The sequence below is a fragment of the Polyodon spathula genome, chromosome 4 (assembly GCF_017654505.1).
Source record: "Polyodon spathula isolate WHYD16114869_AA chromosome 4, ASM1765450v1, whole genome shotgun sequence".
NCBI lineage: Eukaryota > Metazoa > Chordata > Actinopteri > Acipenseriformes > Polyodontidae > Polyodon > Polyodon spathula.
The window spans coordinates 37,789,179-37,813,674 of record NC_054537.1 but is presented as its reverse complement, the minus strand read 5'-3'; the positions used below and the strand labels follow the sequence as shown (position 1 = coordinate 37,813,674).

Here is a 24,496-nt window from a genome sequence, read left to right as displayed (position 1 = left end):
ATGTAAAGAAGCTAGTCTTGACAACTTGAACTGGACCCTCGGACAACAGCCATGACATTTGTATGAAATGATGTTAGACAAACTGTCAGTTTCGTCCTGATCAACCTCCCAAGAGAACAAGAATGTAATCTTCTTATTTTAATAAATTGGATTTCTCATTGCCTAACCATCTCTGTTAATCTAATGAAATAACCCAATATAGTTTGAATCTGATTCAGTTGTGTTATGCATCAGCATATGCATTTTTAACTTATATGTATCCTACACTGCTGCATAGTGGTATTGTTTTATTGCATAACAGACAAATTAAGAAGAAAAACACAAATTACATAGCAGACAAAAGTATTTGGGCAGTTAAAAAAAAGAGCAAAAAAACAAGGATAGTGACTGAGATGGCCAATCCATAATTGTAATCTTAGGGTCATTCTCATGCTGGAATATAATCTTTTGTCCAATAAGTCTTCTAGCAATTGGTAAAAAATGAGAGTGCAAAATGACCTCTTGATCTTTTGCAGCATTCATTGATCCTTCTTAAAGAAAAACAAGACCATACCATTACACAACCACCAACAAGTTTAAATTCTCATCCTCTCTTCCTCCAAACACACTGTTTGCTTCTTAGTGAAAAAAATATATATTTTGGATTTGTCTGACCATAAAATTTGGTTGAAAATTAGGCTTCATCAAGTATTCAATGGGAAATTCCAATCGCTTTCTTTTGTGTATTGTTTTTAGCAAAGGTTTGCATCTTGGTTTTTGCCCATGGACATTCATCTTGTTAAGGTATCGTTGAATTGTTTGCTCATGAATTTCTTGACTATCTTCTCTAAATTCTTGTGTCAATTCTTGCAGTCATCTGATGATTTTGCCAGGCTGCTCAAACGATTCTTCTTCCAGATTTTGCAGAAATCTTTCTTGGTCTTCCACACGTGGAGTTAGTTGCAGCAGTAATTTATTGATTGCAATTGTGATTTAATGAACTGTGATGTGTGCTCAGGGCCCCAATGAAAATTTAATTTGGCCGGAGGCCTCATCCGTGGGTGCTCGATGGCTACCTGCTCGTGGCCAGCTGGAAAAAAATGAACAGTTACATGCAAGTCAGTGATACAGACAGGAAGTGGCTATGGGCCACCTCCCCCCAAAAAACAAGGCTGCCAAACCATGATGGAAAAATAATAATAATTAATGCACTCCACAGTGGAGCATTACCATCTACCCCCAAAAATATTGAAAAGTTAATGAAAATAAGCAGGTGAGACACAGCCCAACCCTAGAGCATGACTGCACCGGGGGAGAGACCCCAGCCTCTCCAATCCGACCACTCGCCCCATACTCAGATATTTTTTTTTATTTTTTAGCGGGAAACCTCAGGGAATCAGTGGCTGAGGGCAGCCCTTCCGCCAGGCTCTAAGCGGTCACTCCCGTTTCAGCTTCCGAGCGCGTGACTGAGAGGCCGAAACAAAAAAAGCGACATGAGAGAATAACACACAGAGCCTTTATGTGCTTGCTGATGACGCGTTTGTTAGGAGTGGATTCTCCTAGCACAAAAGCAACCAAGTTTATAATTCCTGTTCTCCTGTGTTTGTCAATAGTAGCCCACACAGAGTGCTTTTTGGAAAACAAAGTATTTTTGCTATTTTTCTCTCAGCGTCTCATTTTTCGTTTAGTTATATCACTGTCATTTTGAGATTGTTGCTGTACTCTTTAGTTTTAACTATTTTTGTTGCTTTTTTAATCATAAATTTCCAATTTATTTTTCAGCACTTGATGAGTATGTATTTATTTATTCTATAATTATCATCAGCTGTTGGTTTTCAATCATGATAACTGTCAATAATTAACAACGAATGGTTTTCATACAAAATATGTTAATTGCCCAAATACTTTTGTCTAAGTATGAAATTAGCTTTTGCATGTGTTATTTTTTGTTTTATGCATGTTATGTAATAATTGTTTTATTATAAAGCAGAATCTCTAATTTATATCTTTCATTCGAACAATTAGAATTGTAATTCTATGTGTTTTTTTTCTCTTTTTTAACTAGCCAAATACTTTTGTCTGTGACTGTGTATGTGTGTGTGTGTGTATATATATATATATATATATATATATATATATATATATATATATATATATATATATATATATATATATGTACACACACACACACACACACACACACACACACACAGACACACACAGACACACTGTAAAAACCTTTATATAAGTCTATTTTTGGCCATTTTTAGGGGGTCCTAAAAAGGGGGGAGTGACTTATACACCGGTGCGACCTATAGGCTTTTTCCTGAAATTATTGCCTCCAAACACACACACACACTGTGTACAAAACATTAGGAACACCTTCCTAATATTGAGTTGCACCCCCTTTTACCCTCAGAACAGCCTCAATTCATCGGGGCATGGACTCTACAAGGTGTTGAAAGCATTCCACAGGGATGCTGGCCCATATTGACTCCAATGCTTCCCACAGTTGTGTCAAGTTGGCTGGTAATGGATCTCTATTCCGAATAGCTTGTTCCATCTCATCCCACAGATGCCCAACTGGATTGAGATCTGGTGACTGGGCAGGCCACTGTAGTAAGCTGAATTCACTGTCATGTTCGTGGAACCATTCCTGGACAATCCTAGCCTTGTGGCAAGGGGCATTATCCTGCTGAAAAAATCCATTAGCAGATGGATACACTGCTGCAATGAAGGGATGCGCCAGATATCCTGTGGCATTCAAATGTTGCTCCACTTTTATCAAGGGGCCCAATGTGTGCCATGAAAACACACCCCACAACATCACCACTAGCCTGCAATGTTGACACGCAGCATGACGGATGCATGTACTCGTGGTTTTCTCCATACCCTAGTCCTCCTATCAGCTTGAAACAGCAGGAACCGAGATTCATCATCCAATCCTCCAGTGTCCAGTGTTTTCATTCCTTAGCCACTGCAGTTTCTTGTGTTTTGCTGAAAGAAGTGGAACTCTGTTAGGTCGTCGGCTGCCATACCCCATTCGTGTCAAGGTACGACGAGTTGTACTGGACTGTCAGTTGACTAACTGTAGCCCGTCTGTTGCGCTGCACAATTCGTGTCAGCTTCCTTTGGCCTCTTTCATCAATGAACCATTTTCGACCACTGGCCTGCTGTTAGATGAATGTCCTTTGGGTGATGGACCATCCTGTTGAGCGTTAAAAACCCAGCTGCGTTGCAGTTCTTGACATATTCAAACCAACGCGCCTGGCACCTACTACCATACCTCGTTCAAAGGCACTTAAATCTTTTGCCTGGCCCATTTACCCTCTGAATGGCACACATACACAATCTATGTTTCAATTGTGTAAAGTCTTAAAAATCATTCTTTAACCTGTCTCCCCTTCATCTACACTGATTGAAGTGGATTTAATAGGTTACATCAATAAGGAATCATAGCTTTCACCTGGATTCACCTCGTCAGTCTCTTTCATGGAGTCTACATACACAGTAGACTCCACTAATCACCATGTATATAACAGCCGGCAAAAACGTTATTGTAAGTTATTTTTATATATGTTATTACAAATAACTTCTTACAAGTCACCCAAAATACTGTACAAGTTCAGAAAAATAAACCAATGTGAAACATGTTATACACTATTCTCAGGCAACGCACAAGATTAAATGTAAAATAATGTACAGTTTATAACAGCCCGCATTTATTGTAATACAGTACAGTAAAACATAAATGTTAAACATGTACATAACAATACCTTAGTATAGATCTTGTGACTACAACGTAAAATATTTGATGGAAGTCTGCACAGTATTCGGCCGACTGCTGACAAACTGTAAAAAACTGTCACAAGACTGACAAACATTTGCCTCCATGTGTGCTCGTAGTATTCTGAAACTCGAGTTTTACAGCTTCGCTTTGCCATTTTCTTTCGTGCCAGCTTTTCCCACTTTCATACCGTTGCTGCGCTCTACGTCACTACTATTTCTGAAACACTCTGACTTGGTTTGCATTATGCAATTATCCAAATTAAAATGCAATGTACAGTGGACTTTGAGACCGTGCAGCTTCATGCAATTAAGCGAATTATGCATTTTGCCAATATGCATTTAACCGTATCATACAATCATAGAAAATGATGCACTAAAAAAACGGGACCAGCTGCATGCTATGCAATGAAACAATTTGTGCAACTATCCAATATGCAAATAAGTGGAGTTGACTGTATGTGTGTGTGCGTGTCTCTCTCTCTCTCTCTCTCTCTCTCTCTCTCTCTCTCTCTCTCTCTCTCTCTCTCTCTCTCTCTCTCTCTCTCTATATATATATATATATATATATATATATATATATATATATATATATATATATATATATTACAGATTAAATAGGTAAAATGAAGACGGAACAGAATGCATTGTACAGATGACATTTACATTTAATAAAAACAATATTGTTTTGATTCTTGCACCCTTGTGAGTATAGATGTTATCTATACTCAACAATGTCACACGACTCTCGTAATGTATAATAATGCTAGAGATCTTGCTAAGAAGACACAACAACTAATTAAATTAGTATATTGTGGCTCTCCTTCATTAACATATTTTCTCTTAGTACAAACAACAAAATATTTACTTTTCTAAGTATCAAAACAACTATGCAAATTGCGGTAAGTTTGCACTGCGACTGGCCCATCTTAGTACATCTACCCCTAAATGTTAGAAATAGTAGCGTGTGTTTTTTAGAGTGAAGGGAAGGCAAACATATTGCTTTTGCCAAACGTCTAAAAAGAAATCTGTATTACTTTCTTCATGGATGATGGAAGTGGGGTTGTTAAGTTTTAAAATCAGTACACTACTTTAAAACGAAAAGGAAAAAGCAAAGATAAAACATGGAAATCGGATAGCCTCGTTGTAGGATGAGTACAAAACGGGGTTGACGAACGTAGTAACTGTTTAACGAGAAGATATCGGTAATGTATAGCCATTAGACCCTTTTTAACCCTTTTTTAATGTTTAGAAATTAGACCCTTTTTAACCCTTTTTTAATGTTTAGATTTAGAAATCTTTTGTCGACAAATACAAAGAAGACAAATGTTTACTGATTATTTGAGTTAATTTCGAGTTATAGCAAATTTGTTAAACGGGCCCTTTACTGTACGATATCTTTTTTGACAAAACATGTTCATAAATATAGAAGGGCATTTTTCAACAAGGTCTCCCAAACCAAGAATGTTGTTGCCATGGAAACAGAAAGGTACCGTACCATTATCAAAATGGGGATGGAGTAATGTGAAGCAATAACTACAAGGAGCATTGAGTGCACGAGTAAACAACAGACTAAATGGATAAATACCAGTGAGGTAAAGTGATATATGTTTTTATACAGTTGTACCTAAGTATATTAGATGTTTCCTGTAGTCACCTACAACTGTTATGTGAAATATATTTGTAACATTATTTTTCTAGGGACCGGGATTTTTATAAATAAAAAGCTATGTACTATATTTGTTTTGAGACTGATTTCGCTGATCCTGTCATTTGGGTCGACACCACTGGTCCTTAGTGATGTTTGGTTATTGAAACTGTAATGTGTATAACTGCAGGATAACATCATAGAATATCATATAATGTACTTGTCATATAATATGTAATGTAGAGACAGCAGCTGACTACAATGAAGCACCCTTGTTTAGTGTTCTGTGCAGTATAGGATTAACTCGAATAAATCAGTTGTACTTGTTATCCAGTAATCAACTGACAGAAAAGTCTATAAGATTCTACACATGGCTTGACTTGAACAATTGCAGTAACCAGTCGTGTAGTGCTATATTTAGAAGTACGGTATTTGAAAGGGTTAACAAGTGTACCAATTGATTACGAATTCAGACAATTAGGTATTGAGGAATTATTTTAAAGAAACTAGACGTACAGCTATTTATATTAAAGATAAATAAATAAACAAATACTGTACATATGTTCACAACCAGTTTCATACATTAATACACACATGATTAAAATGCCTTCACTATTATTATTAATACTATATGTAACACTCCCCCACTCCCCCTTCTCGTATATTGAATGGTTTGGTGCACAATCGACTCGTCTCACTGGTCTATTGCAGTCGCTTAAGTGCTAATGAGAGGTTTTGAAACAGAAGTGTACATGTTTGCAAAAAAAGATATGTAAGGCCACAGGTACCGTTTGTTTGTTTGTTGCGATTGAGTTTTATCTTTCAAAATAAATGTTTAGCTTATTTTATATCATTATTTCTTATATATGGGTCTAAAAATAAGAACGGTTCCAATTATTACATCTAATTGTAAAACGCTGACACCTCAGCACAGCGCTGATACAGGTTCCCTTCACCTCTTTTTTCATTATCTATCAGCGTTTTTTACGGTTGTTGTATTCTTTGCTTATTTGTATGGGTTATACACATGTATATCTCCATATATTAATAGGAGCAAATCAGACACAATGAAAAATTAAAATAGAAGGCAAAAAGACACCTTTATCTCTCAGGCCTGAAGACTGATTACAGTTCCTTGGGTAAAATAAGACTATATCTGTGATTTACTATTTATTTAGGTCTCAGGGGATTTTCTCCAGGTCACAAAATAGTTACCTTCATGAGATTGCTATTACTACAGTTGACATTTGCATTGCTTTTTTAATACTGTTTTATAAAAAGTATTTACATTATGCAGTGACTGGTTTAAACAAGATTTTCTATTTCATTCTTATCCTGGTTGACTCTATAGCATTCAGTAGTGTTGTGCACTGGTAGGAAAACACTTAGCAATATAATGCTGTGATATTGAGAATCCAGAGAGCGCCCTTCTACTGAATGTGTGTTGATTTCTGGGGGGGGGGGGGGGGGGGGGGGGGGGGGGGGGGGGGGGGTGGGGGGGGGGGGGGGGGAGGGGGGGGGGGGGGGGGGGGGGGGGGGGGGGGGGGGGGGGGGGGTCAGTAATTTGTACTTGCTCCAGTCCTATTAGACATTGCTATTAGGCAGTATTATTTGATGCTTGGTATAGAGCTCAAGAAAAGCATTATCCTCTAGTAAAAGCCAAGGAGCACAAAACAGGAAGATGAACAAGTTTAAAAATGTCATGCAGACACTGGACATTCCCTTAGAAAAGCATATACAATACATTGTATGACTTTAAAGCCCAGCATTCACAAGGAAATAGGTTTCAAAGTTGAACCATCAGACAGCTTACTTAAACCTCTTTTAGAAAACACAACTTTTCCTCTTGTAAATGGGTTTGGTTAATAAAATGAAGAAACCTGCCGTTAAAGTGTAAGAAAATATATCAAAAGCAGAACATTTTTGAAGGGCCAGGTGTTGCCTTGTTTGAGTGGATTGTCATTTAGAAATGGTCACGCAACACTTCAAAACTCTTGCTGCATTGAATCAATGTCATCTTGGCTGAGCATTGTGGCCCTGCTCCCTAATGTTATAACCTTGTAAATGTATGTGACTTCAGTGGTAGTGGTCTCGAGTCTTACGTCCCTGAGGATGTCCTCAGCATAAAAGCCATCGCTAGAACAGACACTAATCATGGAAATGAAGCAGGTATCATTGTGCCTGTCAGACCCTGTACAGCATTCTTTGCATAGATACTTCAATCTACAGTGCCATAAATAGCTACACCACCCTCCAAGTTCCTTGAAATGTAACTTTTCCTTAGAAGAGTATCTGGTACAAAATCAATACACGGTGCATTCACACATACAGTTTAGAAATGGTAGGTACAACAACCACTTTGGGTCAAACAAAACACCAGCTTGTCTCTACAGTCCCTGAAGATGGTATAGGATCTGATGTCAGAAGATAATACATTTCAGAAAAAAAGGGGACTTAAAAGATGATTACTGCTGTATTCATTTTAACATCATACCAATTTTAAATTAGAAAGGTTAAGGTAAAAAAAATAATTGGGATTTTTACTTTGAAGTCAGTCTCAGCCACTTATAGTAAGTGTCTAATTGACCAATGATAACTAACTAAAATCAGACATACACAATGTGATGTGTAAATGAATGGTGTAAGTAAGGGTACAATGTATTGTATGGCATCTAATTAAACAAAATATACTATGGAAGCTTTAACATCTGCAAGACTACATGTTCCCTAACACCATGCTGTGGCCAGTGGTTCTCTTCTGCTGTCTTTTACAAGACTGTTTCATTTCATCTGGTTAATGTAGTAGTACAGAAGTGGTTTTAAAACTAGAGTTAACAACAAACTAATGTTGTCTTCGGAAAACTGGCTTCATCAGCTTTTTCAAATATTAATATACTGTATATCTGCTAACCTGCTAGAGAAATGCTTACACTGACTTTTACCTTGATTACCCACACTTTCCCCTTACCAACTGTAATCGGCATAACTATTTTAAGGGGCACTACAATTAGTTTTATGATTACAATGTTTCAAAGATCATGCCACATTCAGCCCATTAAAGTAGCTGAAAATTCCACTTCTGCGGTTGTGGTGTAATTAATGAAGAAGACCTAATGCTTTGAGAGCGGTTTGCCTTATTGTTTTTCACTTTGGTTTCTACTGTGCAACATCAATATAATCCTGCAGTGGTTTTGGTGATTTATGAATGGCAAGAACCCAACCCTCAATCCAGAGCACGTTTGGGATTTATTCAATAGCTAGCACTGAGCCGGTGGGAAAACAAGCCATGTTAATTTGGTCTTTTGCTAAATGTTTATTTTGCATTAATCATCAACGTCTCATCATGAACCCTGTAGTATTTTGATCAAGCAAGCTGATACATTTGCCTTTTTAATTGCAACTTTTGTTTATATTAAAACAAGGAAGCACATCTGCTTTAAGAATATCTCAGCATATCAAAATTGTTTGAGTTTGTGCAATTGTACAAGATTATTTTTTTATAAAACCCACTGTATTTTTTCTTGCACTGTTTCAACCCTGAGGCTAAATGTTTACCTTGTGATCAATATGACCCATAGATATACTCATGGTAATTCCACTTTTTAACATAATTATTTCATAACATAAGAATAATTTGGATGAAAGTACACCAGTTTAATAGTCTCAGATAAATGTCATTGATTAGTGCTTTATTTGAAAAGACTATTACAACCCACAATGGTTATGTTTACAATAGTTATGTTTATGGTTATGTTTTTGGCACCAAGAATGGAATATTCTTTTTTTCTAGAACTTTGACATCATTATAGCTTCTTCATGCTATTCTTTTCTAGATTTTGGAAATATGTGTTCCAAGTGTGGAATGCCTGGAGGCGATAGGCCAGTGTCAGTTTGGTATGATTAACATCACTACATGGGTCAAAATGCATCAAAATGTTACTGTAATCCAGTTGCTGGTCTCTTGTTAATGTTTATTGCACAACTTCAAATTAAATAGCGCAGAGCCAATTAAAAAGACAACCAAGCAGAATTCTTTGTGTAGTTTAATCAATAGAACCTTAGCTTACCATCCTTAAGCTCATAGAATTGAATCCTGCTGTTAGAAAGTATTTTAATACAATGGTACTTCTCTTACTATAATTATAGTAGTTATAATCTCTCTAAAAATTGAAGTGATTTGGAGTTAAGAGTCGTATATATTTTACCAGTCATTTGACCAAGGGTATATTCATATTGCAGTGAAGCTATTGATACTAATGTTAGTATGTAGTTAAAAAAATAAATATCTATGCAATTAGTTGAAGGAGAAACACTTAACAAATAACTGCATTTAACCATCCTGAAATAAAATGAACCAGTGTCATCTGTTGTAAACCCTCATGGCCACGATCAGTTAAGTAAAATTGGAACGTTTCTGGGGTGTGACTTAGGGTATTTCAGAGGATGTGACGATGCAATCTGTTCCTTTGTTATGGTTATGAAAGGACCTGTTAAGGAGTGACGCAAAAAAGAACTGAGAGTGTTTCATGTTGTTTTGTTTTGTCGTATTAAGTAATATTTTTTTGTCATTATTAGATGGCTTAATTATCCGGGAGGTGCCGCTACAAAGCCAGTATTAAACCCAGACTGCACTGCACCATTGTTCACTATAAATATATATTGCACCACCTGCACAAACAGCATTCACTACTGGATTAAGTGATTGTGTCTGTATTTGTGTGTGTCTTATTTAGAGTCTTATTATTTTGGGACTGAGCTCCGTGGTTTAACTTAGTAACACACATTGGTGTGTAGAGCCAGTTCTTATTATTTATCAGCCACTAAAGAGCTGTTTAACCATGAACTGTGTTGTTTCAAACCATTCTTGAGCACTTTATCACCTCTACACCTGCGCACTGCAAACCACTTTGCCACACATGGTGTCAGAACATGGATATGGACATCACTGCCTGCACTATCCGCGCTGCTGCAAGCGCTGGCGGATAGATGCAAAGGCAGCTGCAAGGGATTAGGGCAATGAACTACATGGATGACTGGTTGATCTGTTCCCAGTCACAGGAAGGAGCAGTGGCCTACACAGCGATTGTGACGAAGCATCTGTTGAAGCTGGGACTCACCCTCAACGATGCCAATTAATACCAGTGCAAAGTACGGTCTACTTGGGTCTCCGGCTGGATTTCCATACAACAAAAGCCTACCTGTCGGACGACAGAGTAGCTGCCATTTGCAACTGTCTGACCTTGTTTCAACAAGGGTTCACAGTACAATTGGCATTGCGTCAAAAACTATTGGGTCTGATTGCCGCAGCTTCATCAGCCATCCAGCTGGGGTTAATGCACATGCACCCGATCCAAGTGTGGCTCAGTGCCTTTCAGCTACACCCCAAACGCAACAGACACCGTCGGCCAACCGTGTCTTGCCTATGCTGGGAAGCCCTACGCTGATGGAGGCAAGTCTCTCATCTGAATGAAGGCTTAAGGATGGAGTGATACACAACCATCAAGTGGTGATGACAGATGCATCCAACCTGGGCTGGGTTGCGCTCTGGGCAGGCAGAGGAATCAACGGGTCCTGGACAGGTCGCTGGATATCCCTGCACATCCCTAAATATGCTAGAGCTCCGAGCAGTGCACTAGCCAATGAATGGCCCAAAGCGCTTTTGTACACTTTTCCACCACTACCTCTGCTCTCTGTCTTCCTCAAGAAAGTCAAGAGAGAAAAAGTGACATTTCTACTGATGGCCCCCAGATGGCCCAGGAGAATCTGGTTTTCAAACCTTTGCCTGCTGCTGCAGGGCCAGCCCTGGGAGTTCCTGCTTAGTCAAGTCAACTAAAATGTCTGGTAGATAGTCACATTTTAGTCACTCACTTTTATTTAGTTTTAGTTGACTAAAAATTGACTAAAACCTCTGTTTTGTCGACTAAAACTGCAATAGTTTTAATCACATTTTAGTCAAGCAATTTAATTTAGTCATATTGATTAAAACCTGCACACATTTTAATTCAGTTTTAGTCTTTGGAATATTAAGGAAATTAAGTTTAGTCTTTTTTTTTTTTTACTTTAAAATTAGTGTTAATTTGATAGCATTTAAACCTTTGACCTATAATGCCTTCATATGTTTGTCTAAGAAAGAAATCATTCAACAAAAATTTTCAAAAATGGAATTTGAAAGATTTTTCACTCTTCAATGGTCAGACTTTTTCTCAGACTCTGAATTGTGTCAATGTCCAGTCCAAAAAAGTCACTCAAAGTGAAGAATGCATGGAAATGTGATGGAATATATACTGGAAAACACAAAATATTTTTGCAATACATGTGTGAACTAATTAACTTCTCTTCAAAGTTAACCATCATATCAGTAGTACCTAACAAGACGTTTTCTGTTTCATTGTAACATTAATATGCCTATCCCTGTTATTTGAAATTGGTCACTAGATACAAATTATTTGCTCTGGTCTTTCTAAAACATGATGTACATTAAATCATGTTGTTATCTATGCATGTATACCCTTGAAGAGCAGAGAGGGATGTCTTTTTTACTTGTTCATTTTCAAGAATGAAAATCTTTCCAGTTGAACCTTGGCTCTCTTTTGCCTCGTCAGGTCACCGGTAACACTGAACACATGTTCAGCAAAGGCTTGTAATGTTGACATGGCAAACATCCAGCACAAAGAGCTTCAGCACTGGAGAAACTGCACTGCTTTGTGCAGAACAAAATGCAAATAAGTTCTCATCACCATAAGGCTGTGATAGGACTTGTTTGTACTTCTGAAATTCTTGTCAAACACACGGCCCATTCCTTCATGGTGATTGTCTCTGTATTGCTTTTGAGAAGAAATTAAATCTGCCTTTCTTCGGTGATGGACAACATGGAGGCGTCTCTTTGGTTTCATCATCCTGAGGAGTACTTTAAGCAGTTTTAGTGATATAGTCCCCTGCTTGCTTCATCTCAGTGTCTTCATTTTTGACAAGTATGTCTGCTGCAATGGACGGGTCAAGGAGGCAAGCCGTGGCAGAGAGGGGACAAAAATTCTCTGCAGTTGCATCTAAAATATATATATATATATATATATATATATATATATATATATATATATATATATATATATATAATAGAATATATATATGTACTCCAGGGTCCCCTCTCTGCCACGGCTTGCCATGTGGTGTGTGTGTGTGTGTATATATATATACACACACACACACATATACATACATACATATATATATATATATATATATATATATATATATATATATATATATATATATATATATATATATACACACACACACACACACAGGAGTAAAAAAATGCTGTAAAGTAAGAATGCTTTCAAAAATAGACATGTTAATAGATTATATTTATCAATTAACTAAATGCAAAGTGAGTGAACAGAAGAAAAATCTACATCAAATCCATATTTGGTGTGACCACCCTTTGCCTTCAAAACAGCATCAATTCTTCTAGGTACACTTGCACAAAGTCAGGGATTTTGTAGGCATATAGTCAGGTGTATGATTAAACAATTATACCAAACAGGTGCTAATGATCATCAATTCAATATGTAGGTTGAAACACAATCATTAACTGAAACAGAAACAGCTGTGTAGGAGGAATAAAACTGGGTGAGGAACAGCCAAACTCAGCTAACAAGGTGAAGTTGCTGAAGACACTTTACTGTCAAAAGTCATACACCATGGCAAGACTGAGCACAGCAACAAGACACAAGGTAGTTATACTGCATCAGCAATGTCTCTCCCAGGCAGAAATTTCAAGGCAGACAGGAGTTTCCGGAAGTGCTGTCCAAGCTCTTTTGAAGAAGCACAAAGAAACGGGCAACGTTGAGGACCATAGACTCAGTGGTCGGCCAAGTAAACTTACTGCAGCAGATGAAAGACACATCATGTTTACTTCCCTTCGCAATCGGAAGATGTCCAGCAATGCCATCAGCTCAGAATTGGCAGAAAACAGTGGGACCCTGGTACACCCATCTACTGTCCGGAGAAGACTGGTCAGAAGTGGCCTTCATGGAAGACTTGGGGCCAAAAAGCCATACCTCCGACATGGAAACAAGGCCAAGCGACTCAACTATGCACGAAAACACAGGAACTAGGGTGCAGAAAAATGGCAGCAGGTGCTCTGGACTGATGAGTCAAAATCTGAAATATTTGGCTGCTGCAGAAGGCAGTTTGTTCACCGAAGGGCTGGAGAGCGGTACATGAATGAGTGTCTGCAGGCAACAGTGAAGCATGGTGGAGGTTCCTTCCAAGTTTGGGGCTGCATTTCTGCAAATGGAGTTGGGGATTTGGTCAGAATTAATGGTCTACTCAATGCTGAGAAGTACAGGCAGATACTTATCCATCATGCAATACCATCAGGGAGGCATCTGATTGGCCCAGAATTTATTCTGCAGCATGACAATGACCCCAAACATACAGCAAAAGTCATTAAGAACTATCTTCAACGTAAAGAAGAACAAGGAGTCCTGGAAGTGATGGTATGGCCCCTACAGAGCCCTGATCTCAACATCATTGAGTGTGTCTGGGATTACATGAAGAGACAGAAGCAACTGAGGCTGCCTAAATCCACAGAAGAACTATGGTTAGTTCTCCAAGATGTTTGGGCCAACCTACCTGCCGAGTTCCTTCAAAAACTGTGTGCAAGTGTACCTAGAAGAATTGATGCTGTTTTGAAGGCAAAGGGTGGGCACACCAAATATTGATTTGATTTAGATTTTTCTTCTGTTCACTCACTTTGCATTTTGTTAATTGATAAATATAAACTATTAACATGTCTATTTTTGAAAGCATTCTTACTTTACAGCATTTTTTCACACCTGCCTAAAACTTTTGCACAGTTTTATATATGTGCAGTCGATTCTCATTCATACGAATTTCAAGGGACCAGCAGAAAAAAATTACATTACCAGTAATTTGTATTATCAGGTGTCAAACCAAATGCATACAATTTTTTTTTTTTTTGTTGAAGTTGCAGTAACACTGAAATCAAATGTCAATTATATAAGTATTAAATTACATAAAAGTATTATACATTTTAAAGTACTGTGCATTTTACTGGAAATACGGTTGAAAGATAACTTTGAAAAAATATATATTGCAAACCTCCTAATGTAAAAGCCTGATCTCCCATCTCCGGAAGAGACTTAATAAACTCCTGATAATTTAGATTGCCAATTTTAATATATTATTTTCGCAAGATCATTTTTTAAAACAAGCATCATATAGAAATATATACACTGCTGTGCAAAAGTCTAAGACATGTTGCATTTTTCTACTCTGATGCATTATGAGCATCAACAATTTACTCAAAGCTTCAACCAGTGTTTTCTACTATAATGATAACCTTGGCTTGCATAAAGAAGGAAAAAGATTTCACAGGTGTCATGGTCCATCAAATCAACAGTACGAAGGTCACTCTTGAAATCAGGACAAAGGATGTGTTGCAGTAAGAATACCTCTGTTAAGAAAGGTGAACAAGACTAAAAGGCTCAAATATGCAAAACACAGAAATTTGACTATGTTGAACTATGTGGACTGTTGATGGATGGACAACACCACCTGTGACTTCTGCCAGTTCTGTTGTCAATTCAACACTTATCTTCTTTCTATTCCTTAAGGATATTATCTTCAAGTATTGCTCATCCTTGTTAGACAGCTTTTTGGGTCTTTCAGTCCCAGGTTCATCAATCACAGATGATGTTTCTCTGTATTTGTTGATTATGCTTTGGACGCCGCACCTTGAAAATCGAGCGATGCAAGCTATTCCACTCAATGATTTTCCTTCTTTATGCAAGTCAAGTTTGTTATAATAGTAGAAAACATTAGTGGGGGCTTTGCGTAAATTGTTGATGCTCATAGTGCATCAAAGTAGAAAAATGTAACATGTCTAAGACTTTTGCACAGCAGTGAATATATATAAGTATATTTTTCCCCACCGACCTGCGCTAAGAATCTATCTACTTTATGCAGCCCACTGCGGAAGATCCTAACACCCCTCCACATCAGCTCCCTTATCTCCCCATATAACTATTTCCTCCCATGCATGACGCTAATGTTATGTAGATGCCCGTTAAAACTTATGTTACATTGCAGCCTCTTTACAGTACAAATGAGAAACGGACGTCCTGTAAACACCATTTTGAAACATTTGTAGTCGAAATCTACACAAAGATAGCTTTTTTATATTTAAAAGGATCAATCTTAAATGCACTAGGCCATCATTGGACATTAGGGGTTATGAATTCAGGAAAAGCATTAATGTACAAAGACAGGAAACCAGCAATCCTTACTTGGATAGAGGTGAATTTGCTTTAGTGTTTTTAGGAGAATGTACAAGAATTTTTGAACAAAAATGTAAAGCCTGGTGATGCCTTGATAAAGAAGGCCAAGTCTGCCACACAACACACTCTTCAGGGAACACAGTAAAATATGTGTATAAAAATTCTAGGTATCACTAATCTCTGCTCCACACATCAAAGGATCTGTAATCCCCAAACAGCAGTAAAATACAATACAGCAGCATGAATCTGGATCCAAGTTAATACAGTGGCTCTCAAAAGTATTCACCCCCCACCCCCCTTGGACTTTTCCACATTTTACTGTGTTACAACATTGAATCAAAATGGATTTAATTGGGAGTTTTTGCCACTGATCAACACAAAAAGTCCATAATGTCAAAGTGAAAAATAAAATCTACAAATTGTTCTAAATTAATTACAAATATAAAACAGAAAATAATTGATTGCATAAGTATTCACCCCCGTTGCTATGACACACTTAAATAAGCTCTGGTGCAAGCAATTGTCTTTAGAAGTCACATAATTAGTTGAATGGAGTCCACCTGTGTGCAATTAAGGTGTTTCACGTGATTTCAGGTCAAATACACCTGTCTCTGGGAGGTCCCACAGTTGGTTAGTGCATGTCCTAACAAAAACTACATCATGAAGATGAAGGAACATTCAAAGCAGATCTGGAATAAGGTTCTTCAAAAGCACCAATCAGGGGTAGGATATAAGAACATTTCCAAGGTACTGAATATCCCCTGGAACACAGTAAAGTCCATTATTAAGAAATGGAGAGAATATGGCACAACTGTGAATCTGGGTGAGAAGGGCACTAGTCAGGGAGGCCGCCAAGAGGCCTATGGAAACTCTAAAGGAGTTACAGTCTTCCACGGCTGAGCTGGGAGACACTGTGCATATGGCAACAATAGCCTGAGTGCTTCACAAAACTGGCCTTTATAGGAGAGTGGCAAAAAGAAAGCCATTGTTGAAAAAATCTCACATCAAATCTTGGCTAGAGTTTGCCACAAGGCATGTGGGAGACTCTGAGACCAAGTCAAAAAAGATTCTATGGTCTGATGAGACCAAAATAGAGCTTTTTGGCTTCAACGATAAGCGTTATGTTTGGCGCAAACCTAACAACGCATATCATCCTGAGAACAACATCCCTACCATGAAGCATGGTGGTGGCAGCATCATGCTATGGGGATGCTTCTCTGTATCAGAGCCTGGAAAGCTCTTGAAGATAGAGGGCAAAATGGATGCAGCAAAGTACAGAGAAATCCTGGAGGAAAACCTGCAAGAGACCTGGGACTTGGGAGAAGATTCATCTACCAGCAGGACAATGACCCCAAACATACAGCCAAAGCCACACTGCAGTGGCTTAAAAACAAAAAGGTCAATGTCCTGGAGTGGCCCAGTCAAAGCCTGGACCTCAATTCAATTGAGAATATGTGGAAAGAGTTGAAAATGCTGTTCACCAAAGGCCCCCATCCAACTTGATGGCGCTTGAGCAATTTTGTAAAGAAGAATGGGCAAAGATTGCAGTGTGCAGATGTGCAAAGCTGGTAGAGACTTATCAAAATAGACTCATGGCTGTAATTGCTGCCAAAGGTGCCTCTACCAAACATTGACTCAAGGGGGTGAACAATTATTTTTGTTATTATTTTATTATATTTATTTTATTTTTCACTTTGACATTATGGACTTTTTTTGTGTTGATCAGTGGCAAAAACTCCTAATTAAATCCATTTTGATTCCATGTTGTAACACAATAAAATGTGGAAAAGACCAAGGGGGGAGGAATACTTTTGAGAGCCACTGTACATTTCCCAATACCCTTTACACTCAGCTGTTTGAACTAGGGCATGCTGGGAGAGCTCTAAAATAATTAGCATTAGCAGGAAACTTGTGTCAAGTGAGTTTGTATTATAAGAAGTCATTTACAGTAAGGGATTGCATAGATATGGCTGGGACCTGGCAGAAAATGTGTACTTTCAGGAAATTCGTCTTATCTGAGTTCGTTTTAACGAGAATTGACTCGCCTGAGTTCATTGTTAAAATGTAAGCAGGCAAAACATATTATTGCTAGCATTGATGAATTACTTACGTGATGGTATCAATCATATCCAATCCCATTTCCACACAGCAGTGAGCATGATCAGTTTTTGGCTGGGTCAGTCCAGAAACACAGTAATAACAATCTCCAAGGATCTTGATTCTCCTGCAGTGATTTTCCTGTGACAAATTAAAAAAGATGACATGCTTTCATTTTCTGATTTATAATCTGCTGTTACTAGTCCTGAGTAGTTAATAAGTTCAACACGTCTCCTGGTTTATTAGCTTTAAAGAGTGGCAACCTAGCTAGGCATTACAAGTATTAGCACATTAACACTGACCGATAACACTGTCATACCATGTCACCTATAGCAATGGTACAGTATGAGACTGCAGAGGTTTATATATACACTCAACAAAAAAAAAAAGTGTTCCACCAAACATCTACTGATCACATGATCCATCAGTTTGCTTGGCTTTTAAAAGGGCTACTGTTTGAATCACACCTTTGGGGTCAGTTGAAAAGCAGTGGATGTTCATATATATGCCATGCATAGAAGGAGATCTTTACCAATAAATGACCACTTTTGGTCGAGGCACACGTTATATGTTATCGGTCAGTTGGGTGTTCCACGCTACCATTGTCAGACTGCAGCACCGGTACTATGGTATTGAAATCTGAGCTTGTCTGAATGCGCATCTTTAGGATCTCTGCCAGTTGAACATATGTGGGATGAGCTGTGGCGACACGTTCGACAAAATCATCCACAAGCTCAGTACACTACAACAGCTGGCTGACACACTGCAGCATGAGTTGGACGTGACTCTTCAAATAACAACTCAGACACTGATAAGAAGCATGTGGCGGTGTTGGAAGCTAAAGGAGGTCATACTCATTATTGAGTGAACTTCTGAACTTTGCCATTATTTAGGCTCATGTGTACTGTATGTGTGTAGCAGCAATAAAACCTGTATTTTTGTGAAACCTTTGTATGTAAATAACCTTCATTTATATCAACATCTGTGGTTGATACATTCAACTTATTTGAAGTTATTCCATCTAATAACCACTGGTGCAAAAGTTTTTTTGTTTTTTTTTGTTGAATATATATACTGTTGTGTTTTAAATATTTGCATAACTTGAATTAAAAGAACCATTTGCTCATCACTATAAAATGAAGAGGTAAGAATCCTAATTCTAATAATCAAAGCCTTGTTTAACACTCATTTAAAATCAACACAGGTAGCAATTAAACTTGTCATGTTTTTATTTTCTTCCCAGCAATGTGTTAAATATAAAAAAAATTTAAAAAAAAACTTTTCTTTTTTATAATAAATTGTGTGTGAAACCTTCCCCATTTATTTAATTCAAACAGTATTTCCTGTTACATAGTTCCTGAATCTTCTTTGCAAGTAAGCTCAAACCTCAATTGCTTCTGAATAACAATATAAGTGCTTTCAGTTTTGACATGAACTTGTTTTTGCCAACCATCAATCATAGTGTCATTTATCCACCAAAAATAATGTAAAACCATTTAGGTTAGCACTTACAACAATCTATTGTAAATTGCTTCTTATAAACCCATAGATCTTAAGTACAATATTTTTTAGTTTCCAAAACCCAGGATGAATGTAAAGTAGGCAACTACTGTAATCTTAGAGACCCATTACCATTACCCTGTACTGTGCTGAGAAACACAGCTTTTATTTTAGTATTAAAGACAGCAAAAGTAATCTTGTTGAAAAGCACAGTGTTATTTTTTCTGTATCTCTCACAGAAGTTACTGTACTTAAGGGAACCCATATAGGGCGCACAAGTGTAAAAAAGCAAATGTCATTAGTACGTTCTCTTCAGTTCACTCTGAGTTCAACGTGCATGAAGTGAATAATCTTTGGATACTGGGAAAGTTCACAGATTGGCATTAATAGGTTCCGTATCACAAACAAACCAAAAAAACACCACAGAAGTCTACAATATATGAAAATATATTTACAAATATATTGCACTACACAGCATATATTTATGTAAGATGACGATATATTACCATGTGTTTTAAATATATTTTTATTGCTTTGACATATACTGCAATATATTATTTTGCAGTGCGCGAGGAGATATAATGGGGTGTCCGGGGGTCGCTCTGTGTGAGTTACGACAAGGACACAGCCAGATTCCTGTGTGTGTGAAGGAGCGAGCGAAAGAGTGGGCAAGTTTAGGATAGAGACAGGAGGAAGGATTTTTTTGTTTTAGTGGTGTGGTCCTGACCCAATAAATTAGTTTTGTTAGCCCCTGAATCCTGTCTCCGTCTCTTGATTTGAGCCTTAAAACTGGGTCTGGAAAACAGATCTTCCTCTAGATAAATTGAAATAAACAATTACAACAGCATGTTTTTTGAAAGATTTTCTTTATTGTATATTTTGTACCAAGCTGTTATCACCAGTTAGCTTACAGTTGCAGCTTTTGATATTTTTGTTCTTCATAACAATTCAAAGCAAAAGGAACAATTCTTTTTATGATAGCACTCACTTGAGGGGATTATACCTATATTGTCTTTATTTTGATTGCCCTTACTGAATATTATGTGTTTTCCTTGTGACCGCTCCCAGCCAGCCCTGTACCTTTTTTTTAGATGAACTACGTTAAGCACTAAAACAGGGGCATATCCAGCAGAGAAGGCCATATTCCCACATAATTGAATTTCCAAAACCGCCGTGCTTTGTCCCTAATGATCTGCCATTTATGTTATCATGGCAAGGAACTGCCAGTGAGCTCTACAACAAACAGTCTGCAGCAAAATTGAATAGTGTGTGAATGTGACAGAGAGTGAATGAATCCAAGTCAACAATCTCCCTCCCGACCTGTGAGGGCACTGTATATCAGGAACAGTGGGCCCCGGACTGGATGGTTTGACAGTTCATTCCAGGGCCAGTCAGAAGTCAGCCACCCAGAAAGGGGGCGGGGCCACAATACCAGAAGGTAGGCAATGTGTCAGTCATGGATTGGAGGAGACGGGATTGCACTCGCTACCAAAGGGGGCGTTACTGAAGGATACCAAGGGATGTGGCCAAGCAATCTGTTCCTTGTGTTATGGGTACGCATCAACCTATAAGGAGTACTGTGTTGAAAACCATGGGTTTTGTGTGTGTTATTTGCCAGTCTTGTAACCTGTGTTATTTGTCATTTGTAGATGGCTAATATTTTAATACCAAAAGCAACTTTTATACAAATCTAATTCTCTGCACTACCAAATCAATTTTGGCTACATTTAAAATGAACACAGAAGTAGCACGCTATGATTGTAGTGCTATTATTCCTGGAAAAAATCAACTTGGCCCTGTCCTTTTTTTTTATTATGACATGGGTTAACAACGAATTTCAAAGTACTGCACTAGTGGGTGTTATTTTATGGAAATATTTCAGATATCACGCATCACTGGAACATATCATTAATTGAACGCAAATTGAGTTAACATAGGGTGTTTACAATGACTTTGTAAGATATCAGAATGATGATAATTGTTGTATTAAAATACTTTACCACAGCAGGATTCCATGCCATGATCTCAAGGACCTTAAGCAAAGGCTGCATTGACCGTGCTACCAGAGAGTTTGGGTAGCAGGTGGTAGCAACAACAGGTTGATTTGTGTAGATCTCAACTATATATTGTACTCTATGTATAATTTTATATTTATAAAAATATATACAGTCTAAAGATATTTACCTATTTTGACACATGTAAAGTTGTGATGTAGCTGTACCATTTTTTTTTTTTTTTTTTTTTTTTTTTTTTACTGTGTTTCATTGGCCGCTGTTTTTTTTTTTTTTTTTTTTTTTTTTATGTAGTATGAGAAGCATTTCTTAACACAATATTTGCAACACTTACAGAAGATAATGAAGTGTATTTTTGTCTCCATAAGATGACAATTCTTCAATATGCAGTCACTCAGCTTCAGAACATTCACATCTTAAAAAATATAAACATTTTTATTTTAACTAATCAGTTTTAGTAAAATAAATGAACACAACTAGATACTAACATTTCAGATCTGTTACCTCTTTAAAACGAAGAAATGGTGAATGTAAAGTAAAATAAATCTATATATTTTCTTAAATGTTTTCAGCCATTTAAACATATACATGTAGATTGATAGAGAGCTAGACACAGAAGATAGATTGATACTGTAGATGCAGATTATATATACTGTGTACTGTACATTTAGCTAGTGTTTGCTATATGGTGGTATCGTATTATGTATATTTTGTTTATATGTTATTGTTTTATTGTTTTGGTCGTGCTATATTAGAGCAATTTAAAAAAAAAAATACCTGGTGTACCTAATGTAAGCCATATGCTGTAATGCTTAAAACGTTTTTTTTTATTTCTATATTGTTTTATGTTATATGACCCACCCTTCAGGCCATAGCATTAGAGAAGCTGCAAAATACCTTATGTGCAGCACCTTCAATTTTTGCTTGCAAACCAGGCACCTGGGCAGTACTGTTACTATTTTAATACAACCTGTATTCCCACCGTAGATAGAGAAACATACTACATTTAGGTCAAATCTGCCCCTGGGATACTCTTCGGTGGTTGGCAGGCACAGTTTTGGGAGAAAGCATTGCCAAAGTGTTGTGTGTTAAATATAAGCGACAAGCTTATACGTGACGTGTCTATCTGCTGCTATGTTTACAACAGCTTTTGGCACCCAGCATAGAAAATTCATGTTTTCGATTTTTGATTTTACCGTAACATACTTTTCCAAATTTTGGAGATGCACATTCCAAAAAAGAAATGCCTGGAGGGGATAAGTTAGAGCCAGTCTGACTTGACTAGCATCATACTATGTCAATATGCATAAAATTCCAGGAACAAATGAAAAATCATCACCATACTGAGACAAACATACCCTTACTGATCCTCTCTAATCGCGTTGCAAATCTTTTGTTAAGAAATGCTGATCACACAACTGCAAAACAAATAACGCAAGAGCCAAAGAAAGAAAAAAAAAAAAAGATTCCAACCACGACTGTACATTCTCAGGCATTTCCCAGCAAACGTATCTGAGTAAACATTTAGTTATATAGTTCGAGTTATATACACCTCCAGATGGTTGCTGATGAACCCACTCAAATCTCAGCCGCAAGCTGAACTCTCTGTGTAGCTCAACAATAAAGTCTTTGCTTGTGGTTTCTAAGCACACACAGTAGCATGGAATCCCACTATTGAAATGTATTTTAATATAATAGCACTTCTATTATAATAATAGTGATTATAGCCTTTCTTTGAAAACTGAATTGGTTTGGACTTAAGAATAAGTCTTTCTTAAGTCTTTAACTTTAGTTAAGAATCGTACATCTTCTCCCAGACATAACTTGAAGTTCATATTACATTGAAGCTATTATACTGGTAGTCACTTTTTCTGAGTGAAGAGGGGTAACCACAAAATCAATCACATTAATAGTACATAGTTAAAATCTCTCTCTCTCTCTCTCTCTCTCTCTCTCTCTCTCTCTCTCTCTCTCTCTCTATATATATATATATATATATATATATATATATATATATATATATATATATATATATATATATATATATACAGCAATGTTTTGATATATGTGGGTTGACTTGGAGCAGGCACATTGTTAGTAAGCTCAGCAGGGTCCTGATATTTACTTTTGTAATACATGTAGCTTATCATTCATTTTAACCAAAACGTTATTAAAATTGAATATTTTTTTAAAAGAACAAATAATTAATATATACCGGTATATTATTTTTAATTAGGCTTTCAGTTGGACTACTACGGGGCTTTCGACTTTACCTCCTAACCTACCTCTTAAAAAGTGTCATTATATTGTCGACAGCAGAGAGGAAACTTTTTCTGTATCGGAGTTAATGGTTATTATAATTAAAACTAAATCTCCTTTTCCCAACTACCAAAACTCTGTTTAAAATTATACTTTAATTGGTTATTGCTCCTAAAATGTCAAATGCATGTCAAATGCATATAAAAGAGTATTTACTTGAATTAGACAGATAAATTTGTGATGCAGCACAGGCTCACTTTGATTTGAACTGTTTAGAACGCACATCCAGATGTCTTGAAGATCATCTTCATGTTGTACTTGCATTTCTTATTTCTCTTCGTGCACTACCCATACCAAATGTATATTTTACAGATACATTAAATTTGAATTTACTGCGCACATAAACAATATAATAAGTCTAATATAAAGTAAAATCAGTATAATGCAAGTGCTCATTTTTGTGCTTCATTTACTTTTTGATGTTTCCGCAATTTTTCGTGCTGAAGCACATAATTACCTTTCCACATTAAAATCGGTCCAGCTTGCAGAACGCATGTTCTGACTCACTGGACGCTTTTCAAATTTACTCTAATTTACGCATCAGTTACTTTCAGTTTAAGGGCAATTTTGAAAATCCGTTCTTTATCAAAGCATCCAGTAAATCTGGAGTCAGGGGGCCTTCGGGTAATTGTCCTGCTGAAATGTGAATTTCCTTCCCAGTGGCTGACTCAAGCAGGTTTTCCTCAAGGATTCGCCTGTACTTAACACCACCATTCCCCCTCTATCCTGACAAGCTTCCTGGTCTGGGTGGTATGATGCATCTTCCACTTCTTAATGATGGACTTCACTGTGCTGAGAGGGATAATTAGCGCCTTTTAAATTTTCTTGTACCCTTCTCCTGCTCTGTGCCT

At 37.2% G+C, this 24,496-nt stretch overlaps 1 protein-coding gene across 2 annotated transcripts in view; it reads right to left on the bottom strand.

Moving 5' to 3' along the window:
• LOC121314511 (adenylate cyclase type 1-like) overlaps positions 1-24,496 on the bottom strand; it is a 109,480-nt gene that overhangs the window by 48,131 nt on the left and 36,853 nt on the right. For both annotated transcript variants that reach the window (XM_041247873.1, XM_041247870.1), the window contains exon 5: positions 17,828-17,955. In XM_041247873.1, the coding sequence (XP_041103807.1) occupies positions 17,828-17,955 (128 nt within the window). The remainder of the gene's footprint in view (positions 1-17,827; positions 17,956-24,496) is intronic.